The 10,614-nt window shown below is 33.5% G+C and overlaps 1 protein-coding gene across 1 annotated transcript; it reads right to left on the bottom strand.

The window, feature by feature from the left end:
- Positions 1–2,368: 2,368 nt before the first annotated feature.
- On the bottom strand, positions 2,369–8,344 carry LOC126967502 (N-glycosylase/DNA lyase). The gene is made up of 6 exons (XM_050811988.1): positions 8,013–8,344; positions 7,611–7,925; positions 6,775–6,886; positions 4,974–5,144; positions 3,234–3,428; positions 2,369–2,560 (listed from the first exon to the last, which is right to left on the bottom strand). Exons 1-6 carry the CDS (start codon positions 8,087–8,089, stop codon positions 2,480–2,482), a joined length of 951 nt encoding a protein of 316 aa, XP_050667945.1. The 5' UTR covers positions 8,090–8,344; the 3' UTR covers positions 2,369–2,479.
- Positions 8,345–10,614: the final 2,270 nt, after the last annotated feature.

Below are 10,614 nucleotides of genomic sequence, written 5' to 3'. Positions count from 1 at the left end.
ATTTGGGGCATGTGTTATGTGTTTGTGTGTGTATGTGTATGCGTGTGTGTATGTGTGTGAGTATGTGTTTAGCTTTTTATTTATCAAATAGAACGTCGTATTTGTATTTTATTACGATTTTATTTCTTATTTACAAATAAATCTCGAATTATTAACGTTGTGGTTCGAGCAAGATAGAGAATATGATGTCAACTGCAGCGCGACAAGGACAAATAGTATGTGTCACAGATTAATCAACCAGAAGTGAAATTGTAGGCAGAATACATAGCGTTTGTAACCGCTTGATTGCGTGTGCGAGTGAGCGTCTTGCTTAAATAATATTATGATGATTATAATAAGTTCTGGCTTTCAAAGTCTTATAATAAAGGTGGTATAGAATGAGATTAGTAATAGCAGGCTATTTGATATTTTATTAGTATTTAATCTTGGAATGTATGTAATGTACCAGGAGGTCTACTCGCAAAATCGACAACGACACATTTGGAACGATACGATAATACTCCGAATATACCGCAACTACCCTGTCTGCTACGGGGTGATCGAGGTAGTATATTTTAGGACAATTTAGGAAATGATGTAAAAAAGGCGTTGTTGCAGTGAATGTAATACGAAATTTAATATTTTTTAATAAACAAGAACGTATAGCTGAACTATCAAACTACAAAAACAAGTTTTAGGGTAGGTAGCGAGCGTAGACAGTAAGTGCTATCTGCTTGCGTAGGAGTTTTTTCAGTAACACTGCCCTATCGGTATATTCCTTGCTAACTGCAGAAGAATCAATAGATCATTTTCTGTTTCTCCCGTTTTCTTATTGTAATAAACCCTCAACAAAAATACATTCATAAATAATATAATATACAAGAAATAATAATTGTAAACTTAAAACTTTTTGGGAGCCGTCGTTAGTAAGATTTTAAAAATGGAACCCTTACTGTTAATACATTTCGGTTTTGTTTTGATATGTCTGTATGTTTTTTTATAATTTTATGTACAAAAAATTTATATCATCAATATGGCTATATATTATAATCAATTTTTTTTTTAAATCAATAACACCTAATTTACCTAATTTAAATGTAGTTTTACTACTTTATAACTTTTATTACATGAACTCATGAATTAATCGTATTTTACGCATAAATCGCAGTGTACGGTAAAAAATCATATCTGGTGAATGATTCTGTGTTTTTGCTATGCAAATACGAAGCAAATTAGACTTATCACTTTTTCACTGCGATAATTGCATTTACTATTCTTCTTTGACGTGTAATCGTAACATAGTGTGCTATTGCAATGTTAAATTATTCATGTGTGCGTTTGTGCATCATTTACAAACACCAAATGTTGTCTAGGTAACCTATCTATACTTTTAAATATCATTGCCAAGATCTGTTTTTCTTTTATAGTCCCACATACTAAAACAAATAAGTAAAGTTTAGCTTAACAAACTTTACTTATTTGTTTTAAATTAGCTATAATTTGTTAATGATGTGGGGTAAAAAGGTCCAATTGGTCTTTTTTATGGAGCGTTATACCTCCCGACGTCTGATTCCTTTTACTCATATCGTTAGAAAGAACAATACGTTATTAGCTTTTGAGATAATTATGGTGGACCTTTTTACCACAGACTTTTAAATCCCGTCCTACCCTACTATGTGATAAAATACGCAAAATTGTTGGTAGAAAGACCAGCCACTTTTTTTTAATATAGGAGGGGGCCAACGGGCATAATGCTCATTGGGGGTGAGGCAGCCGCCCATGGACATCCGCATCAACAGGTGTAAAGGAATGCGTTGCCGGCCTTTAATACCTTAAAGGCCGACAACGAAGGTTTTTTCTTGAAAGTTCCAAACTCGTATCTGTAGCCGACAGCCCTATATTATAAGTATGCATGGAGGCAGCCGATCTGCAGCATCGCTCCCGGACACTTGCTGCAGCCTGTAAGGGCTTTCTAGGACAGTCTGAGCGGGATGGAGCAAGAGGAAAAATTCAGACGTTATAATATGCGTAAATAGCCCAATCAAACTAATCAATCTCTATTCAAAAGGGATCTATATCTGTTGTATGTTTTTTCAGCAAGAATTGTTAATAGTAATTGTTGAATTAGTTGCTTCCACTCCATGTGCCATTCCAAAATGAATTACTTTGAGATTCATAAATGTTATAATCTGACTTAAATGAATAAATCTTAGATAATTTATACGTCTAGATAGTCTCTTGCTGTTATACAACCGATAAAAACAGGCCAGGAAGATTAATTTAGTGTGCGGGACAAGCTACGTCTTACACATGATAATTAAGAGTCAACTTTAACATGATAGATATTTTTATAGGTAGGTACTTAAAAACAAAGCAATGAAATACAAACTTTATCACAAGGATTTTAATATATGCAAATAGGCACGCAAAGTTATAATCAGGATGATTTATACACATCGTAATATTTTTTGTCTTTTCTGCTTTTCTTCCCAATCTTAATCTATTTCTTTCGTCTCTTTGTCTTAATTTCATCTATACTGGTTTCAGTTTGAAATTTCTTTAGATCAGCACAAAACAGCACCTGCACAAAACAAGTTAAACATAAAACACACTCCACAGTGTGGTTTTCAAGAAGCTTTCTTCCACGTACCACAAAGGTGTGGAATGAGCTTCCTTGTGCGGTGTTTCCTGGACCATACGACATGGGTGCCTTCAAAAAAAGCGCGTACACCTTCCTTAACTGGCAGGCAACGCTCCTGTGAATCCTCTGGTGTTGGAATAGAATGTGGGCGGAGGTGATCACTTCACACCAGGTGACCCGTACACTCGTTAGTCCTCCTATTCCATAAAAAAAGGATTGGCGACAGTTTTTGAGATTAATACTTAATACCTATTATAAATACGAATGTGAATTTGATTTAAGAGTTCCCGAGGGAATATACCGCGGACGAAGTAGGGGAGAGCAGGATAGCAGGTAGTTAATGAATAAATATTGATTTATTAACACGAAGCCTATTTCCTACTAACACCATAAAAAAACATTATGATTTATTCATTCATTAACAATATTCATTCGGCATCATACTGCCTTCAAAGGTAGTTTTAGTTATAATGCAACTAAGTGCTGGAACAAAATACCAAAACCTTACAAAGCCTCATTATCAGTTAATTTCTTTAAATTTTTTTTTTTCTGTTATTTGTGTATGTGTTTATAAATAAATATTTTTCTTTCTTTCTTTCTATTTAATACTCACAGTATGTGCCCATCCAGCCATGTCTCCGAATATCTTCCTAAAATGGTCACCAATTTCCTTGTACATCTTTTCGGTGACAGTTTTCTTTCCTCTTAGATGTGGCAGATAGTGATGCGCAGCGATCTGATACACGTGAGTGTCTACTGGCAAAGCTTCCAAATGATTCAACGACATTAAACAAATGCAATCAGCAACCTGTAATAAAATGAAGTCTATGGCGGCCCGTACACAGTCAATTTATATAGCGATCAAGATCAATGGTCCCGATTGATAGTGTACGAAGCATATTGACGGATTGATGCTCCTGATCACAAAATATCTAGATATTTTGAAATCAAGATCGAAGTGCGTCGTAGCTAGTGAAATTACTGGACAAAATGAGACTTGACATTTTATGTCTCAAGGTGACGAGCGCAATAAATGTAGTGCCGCTTAGAATTTTTTGGTTTTTCTAGAATCCTGGGCGGCACTGCATGAGCAGGTCGTATCAATTACCATTAAGTAAACCAACCAAGTCCCTTATTGTTATAAAAAAACAATGAACGAACGTGGCATACTTAATTTATATGGCAAAACAATGTTTGTCGGATCAGCTAGTGATAAAAAGAAAATGCAAGTGTGAGGTTTCTTTGCACAGTATACCGGCCAGCTAGGTACCACAACGGCTTTTTTCTGCTGTACAACAGTCATATGCATGCATTATTCTATTTCATTTTCAACGCCGCCACAGCTTGTAAAATGAGACTTAATATCTTATGTCTCAGAGGTGACCAGCGCATTTGCAATGTCGCGTCAGTATTTTGTACTTTTCAAGAACCCTGACAGTGGATTGTGATGGGCAGTGCGTATATCTTACGATCAGGTGAACCTTGTGCTCGTCTCGACACTTCTTAAGATATACTCAGACAAACCGAACGCCCATATCAAGGCTGTACTACCGAAGTAGATTTTGTATCTAAAGTTCGTACTGTAACTACTTTCTAAAAGTTTGTTCATACACGTCATCCAGCAGAAGTAAAAATGCAAGATATTTATACTATGTTTGTGGCTTAGAAAAGAGATATTTGGTCTTCATATAATATGGGACCAAAAGAGTCACTTTTATTACAATTTACCCTTTTTTACCTTAGTCGTGTAAGTTATTATATATGAGTATTTGAATTGCATCAAACAAACAAAAATATTATTATTTCGTAGGTAAATTGCATTACACTTGAAATATGTCATTTTTTTCTTACAGCTCGTTCGGAAGGCAGATTTCCTTAGAGAAGAACGAGCAAGAAACTCTAAGGTTGCTCTTTTTAAAACTGAATGATATTACAGATTATTATTTTCAAATTAATTTTACAAATCATTTCATTTACAATATATGCAAAGTGATGCAACAAAATACACACATCACTTCATAGATTGTAATTAAAATCATTGATAAAATGATGAAGCTGTAAATACTGATTTTACACAGAGGCAATGAGGCCACTTCCTAAAAAAAAAATTTACAATCGAGCCAAAATTAAATATTAGGTGTTTAAATATGAAATTGCCATTCTGGCATATTGGCTACTTCGGATTAAAATAAAACCTCTTTGGTGTTAGATTTCAGATTGAAACTTTTTTCAGATTAAAACTATATGAACATTCTAGATTTGAATATATTTTACCTCACCCAACTCCAGGAAGTGTTCACCTATAACTATGTAGTTTGGACATAAAGAAATACTCTACACGGGCAAACCTTACCTTTGGCCCAATACCACATAACTTCATCAACTCTTGCCGAGCTTCAATATATTTCATTTCTTGAAGACCCTTTAACCAAGTTTCACCTCCCCATTCTTGTATTTGAGCTGCTGACTTCTGAATAAACTTGGCCCGGTAACCAAAACCCAGCTTACGTAATTCCGATTCTACCTGGCAAAAGATCATCATTCTAAACAGACCATAAAAATATTATGCAGGATTTAAGTTTGCAATCATTATTATTTTGTATCTGATCCCTTCGATCAATTATGTACGAGTTTGAGGGTAACAGCCATAAAATGGCAAGAGTGGCCAAAAAGAAATGTGTGGCCATCTGGCCATATTTGCGTTTAGTATGGTCAAAGCACAGCCAATGTGCGGACGCGCTCCTTTAAAAATGATTTAAGAAATGTCAACAAAAAAAACACTATTCCAAAACAATAGGTATAACATGCACTAAAAAGTATAAAAATAATTGCGTATTTTTAACCAATCTCTTTAAATAATCGGCAAGAGTGGCCGAAAAGAAATGTGTGGCCAACTGGCCATATTTGTGTTTAACTGTTGTTACTGTTACTGTATATCAAAGCACAACCAATATGCGGACAAGCTCCTTTAAATATGAAAAAAAAAAATGTTAACAAAAAACCAACCGTCTTCAAAAACATTATTGCCGAAACAATAGGTATAATATGCACTAAAAAGTATACAAATCATTGCATATTTTTAACCAATCTAATTAATTACGTAACAAACATAAAAAAAAACGTACCGGTGAATTGAGAACCTCTTTTTTTTGAAGTCGGTTAAAAATAGTATTGTTGGAACATAAAATAGGTACATAATAATTTTAAACAATTATTATTTAGTGTATATAGTTGTTTTTAGTGATATCTAATTCTTGGATTAATTACGATAAAACCACTTGAATAATTGGCTCAGTGGTACGAGCGCTCGGACGGAACCTGAGAGGTGGCAGGTCGAATCTCGCATCGTTCATAATTTTAGTTACAAATTTTAATTTGTATAAATAGTAATTTTGATTAACTAGCCCCCCTTATTCATAATAGTCCGCTGACTTAAAGCATTGCTAATTCTCACTCTGTCTTCTTCTATTGACCTAAGTCAGAATGAGAAAAAACACTCCCTAAGCGGCTGTTTGTATATTGTGAATTTAGTAAAAAATTTATTAATTTAATATTATTTTTTTTGTATTAATTCGTAATGAAAGAGCGCGAATTCTATGTGACTTAATAATTGTCTCGGTATGTCTCATTAATTTCCTGCTGGTTTAATTTGCAGATGTTGCTTATTTCTGATGTGGACACTTGTGTCTTATGTACTTAATTTACAAATGAACTTGGCAAACTGTATTTCTTTAAAGTCAGAGTCATGTAAGTAGGAGAATGCAACTAGATGGCTATCACAGTGTAGACAATGTACAAAATATAACAGTATGTAATTTTTAGATACTTTTATAATGTATTACATGAATACATGGCCTACATTTTGGACTTTGCCAATAATTTTTTTTTTTAATTTATTGTTAGAGTGGTAATGGAAACAAACATTCTGCCAAAACTACAGCTATATATTGTAATTATATATTATATGTGTTAATGAGATTCAAACCACTAACAGACATGTGGTCTCTAAATCTGACTGGAACTTGAGAGCAGAATTTAATTATATCGAGCATGGAGTTTATGCTTTTCATCAAAGGTGTAAAATATATGCATTTTTATTTGTTACAGAGCATATGGCCAGAGTTCAGACTAGGTATTCAACACATTCATACTACCTTTGTTTCTGCTAATTTTTCAATAACAGGAAAAGCATAATATGTGGCACCATCATAATCACAAATTCTCTCTCCATAGTGTTTACATAACTTTTCTACTAAGCTTGATATTCTAAAACATTACATAAAAATAGCAATTGCTCACTTAAAATCAAATGACCTTGTTTTAAATGACATAAAAATAATCAGATGCTGATTATATCGGATTATTTGGACTCAAATTATGTATGAAATGTTGGCTTATTACTCCAAACATCCGAGTCCCAACCAGAAGCAAAGAAACTTAGATCTATACAGGATTTTGCGGAGTATAGTGGGGTTATCAATAGCAGGCTCCCTTTTCTGCATTAAGACTCATTAGCACTCTCTTGTGTGTGAGAGTGTAGTGGGATACAAAAATTTTTATACAGGCTCTGACATTTCACGATTGCATGAACAATTGTTACTTATTGTGACAGATATATGCATAGTTGGCTATAGATGACATCTATATCATGTCTGTTCAGAGAGTAGAGCCCTGCTGTTGGTGATAAACGGGAGGGAAACTTGTAAATTTTTACCCAAGAATATTATTGTGGCAAAATAAGGGCAGATCCATAAATAAGAAAGCTTGGCAACATTGCAAGATTGGGGTCTTAAGCAACCCATAAAACCATAATAAGGCTATATTATGTATATTTTTAATTGGGGAATATAAATAATCCTAGGTTTTATCATGATTTTAATAAAGTATTTTAATAAATGGGATCTGCCTCCCATTCTCCTCAATTATTAGCTAGCCTTTAGCATAATATTTGATCTATTCTCTTCGAAAAGAACTAAAAAACTATTTTTACCTAGTGATGTGATTATTTTGACTGCAAATAAATGAGAATAAGTTTTCCACGGGGTCCTGAGCCAACATTCTCAAGCCATAAAATTGTTTACACACTGTTTTAAAATACTCATCCTGTTCAGACCACATCTTGTAATGATCTAGTAGCTTAATATCTAGACGGAAATAGTTCTCCAGTATTTTACTATAGTCATTTTTTTCATCCAAAAGAGAACCTATTACTTTAAATTGTAATGACTCCTCATCTTGATGTAATATCCAAACAGTTTTAGCAAACACACCTGTCCATTCATTGTTTTTATTATTATATGACCATCTAAAACAATTTAGATTTAAAATAAAATATAGTTAAATATTGTTTTCATCATAGATATTGATCTAATTTTCGATTGTGTTAATTTACCTAAAACTTTGTCCACCGTTTAATGTTCCGAGTAATTGAAGTTCACGGCTTTGGTAGAGTATTTTATTCCAATTCATGTTAAAGCCTCTAAGTGTGTCTTTAGTCTTTACCGTTTTTTGATCTAATAAGCTTAAATTTCTTTCTACTTTCAATTATTAATTCTTCCGCTTCTTCATAAATAAGCGTTTTCTACTTGGATGTTTATCTTCAGTTTTTAGTATTAACTATTAAACTATAAACTTAAGACTATAAAGTACATTTGTACTATTTTATACTTTACATACATAACAATGTTTGTGTTTATTTGAGTTCTATAATCTATTTAATTTTTTAATTTTTAGGCGCAAAATTTAAGAAGCTAATGTCAAATGATTGTCATACATCGGTTGACTAGTTGTCAAATTTGACCAATCTCGACTCGAATCTCGATGACGATATTATACCGTTACCAACTATCATTATTCTAAGGTTACCAATTATGTTTGGATTTTTCTCCAGACTAATAAAAACTGTCTGATGACGACAAACTTAAAATTATTAGTCTCCATAATATCAGACCCTTTCTTCACATCCTCACATAGCGGACTCAGAAACACTAAAATCTCTGTATCGCAAGTCGCAACTATGAAAATTTCCACGCTCGTCTTTCAAATTTCCGTGAGCCGCCTAATCAGACGTGACTACTCAGTAATATTATTTCATAGGTAGTTAGACTCTACATTATAGCAGCGTTAGCAACTTGAAGTGGACTGACTATCGTACCAGGGGCGTAAAATTATCGTACATGGATCGAAATTATCGTATTTTTTAGGATAATGTCTATTATAGATAAATAAATCATATAAATTGTAATATTGATATGCATGCAAGTACTCTATATTTTATCTTTTTGAAAATTACTTCTTTCTTCACTTAATTTGAATAATTCCGTTTGTCAGAGCGAATACAGACATATAATCATAATAATATAACGAAATAACTGCCTACTTTTCTACACAAAATATACGATACATATGAAGTGTGAACATAATCGAAATATTGAAATATCGAACTTATATTCTCTTGTTCGCTTTGGTAGATGCTATACTAACCAATAAGAAAGCGTGTACAGCAGGCGCTGGATAAAGTTACAGTATCGGCAGTGGTGAAACTTAGTAGAGCGGATCGTACGGACCAATAGGAATAGAGAACTTGTATTTCCCGGTATTTTCCCAAGATTTTATTGGACGAAATAAAATCATGCTACTGCGATTTAGACTATCAACGCATGAGTGAAATAATATAAATTCTCAAATTTTGCATCATGATAGAAATTATCGTACAATCTGCGTACGATAATAATATGCTATCGTACATCGTACGTAGGCACAAAATTATCGTATGTGTACGATAATTATCGTACGGTTCCGAACGCTGCATTATAGAGATAATAAAATATATTATTATATTCGAATTTATGTATGTACAGAGAAAAATAACTATCAACCGTAGTGGTCGAGACTTAGCAATCACATTTTTAAGGGCTGTTTCTATCACAGGGCACAGCGTATTGTTAGCTTGATTAAAGCCGTGTTCTGTTTTCTCATTGGTGGCGGATCATTTTATTTTTGGAGTGGTCATTAAGGATTTGACATAACTAGATATTAGTTCCATAATACGCAAACTTCTTCCATAATACGCAGAGTTACAACTTTGCGTATTAGATGTAATAAAAAATAATACACCTATGCTGCATAAACTTAACTGACGAGGACAAGCACGAAATCTCATGCACACGAACAAAAAATACTGGAATGATAAGACGTATAATATGTATCGAGTTATCCTTCTAGGAAATGATTCGTCTTTTACATACAACTTTGTCTACGTCTTGGTGTGAGATACGAACAAAAACCGTCAATATACAGGCAAAGTTGCAGCATTCTACAGTACCTACCTATACGGATATGGTGTTTTAAATAAAATGAAATAGTTCATATTACATACGCGCATCACAGAAAAGCTAGGTACTGGATGGATTTCAATTCTTCTTCTAAGTTTTATTGCTTAGATGCTTGGCCCATAACTAAAAAAAATTGGCAGTTGTAAAGACTGCCTATTTAAATTTGAAATTTCATAATGTTTAAAACAATTAAATTATTAGTTTCAATTTATTTTTAAAACTTATGCACGGTATATAGGTACACAACAATACAACTTTTCACCAAATTCATTGAATTTCACAAAGTTACACAATACGGCAGCTACAAATACACTGATATAAGCATTTCGGTGACGCAACCTCATGAGACTCACCCATCCAAAAAGGTAAACTATATATGTTTATATTTTTGACTATTTATTATTCGCATGCGGCAGTCATGAGCATGTCGGTGACGCGAAACCTTAAGATTTTCTTATACCAAAAAGTGCACAACGCGGTAAAAGAAAATTTAACTTCAAAAATATTACGATATCTTCATTTAGTATAAAGTTTTAAATAACGATGTCATGGGCACTACGTGCTCATTCATGTGTGTATCAGCAAGTGTTGCATAAATATGCAGCCGGGGGAATGCGTTTCTGTCAGAACGCGCTCCGATTCTTTTGGTGTGTTGTGACT

This window comes from Leptidea sinapis, chromosome 13 (assembly GCF_905404315.1).
Source record: "Leptidea sinapis chromosome 13, ilLepSina1.1, whole genome shotgun sequence".
NCBI classification, from domain to species: Eukaryota; Metazoa; Arthropoda; class Insecta; order Lepidoptera; family Pieridae; genus Leptidea; species Leptidea sinapis.
This window is presented reverse-complemented; position numbering and strand designations above follow the sequence as displayed.

Excerpts from the sequence above, each read along its gene's own strand:
- LOC126967502 (XM_050811988.1), bottom strand. The coding sequence starts at position 8,089 with ATGAATTGGAATAAAATACTCTACCAAAGCCGTGAACTTCAATTACTC. Across the intron at positions 3,429-4,973 it reads TATGTGGTATTGGGCCAAAG|GTTGCTGATTGCATTTGTTT; the intron begins GTAAGGTTTGCC and ends ATTTTATTACAG. Across the intron at positions 2,561-3,233 it reads TGGCTGGATGGGCACATACT|GTGCTGTTTTGTGCTGATCT; the intron begins GTGAGTATTAAA and ends TGTTTTGTGCAG.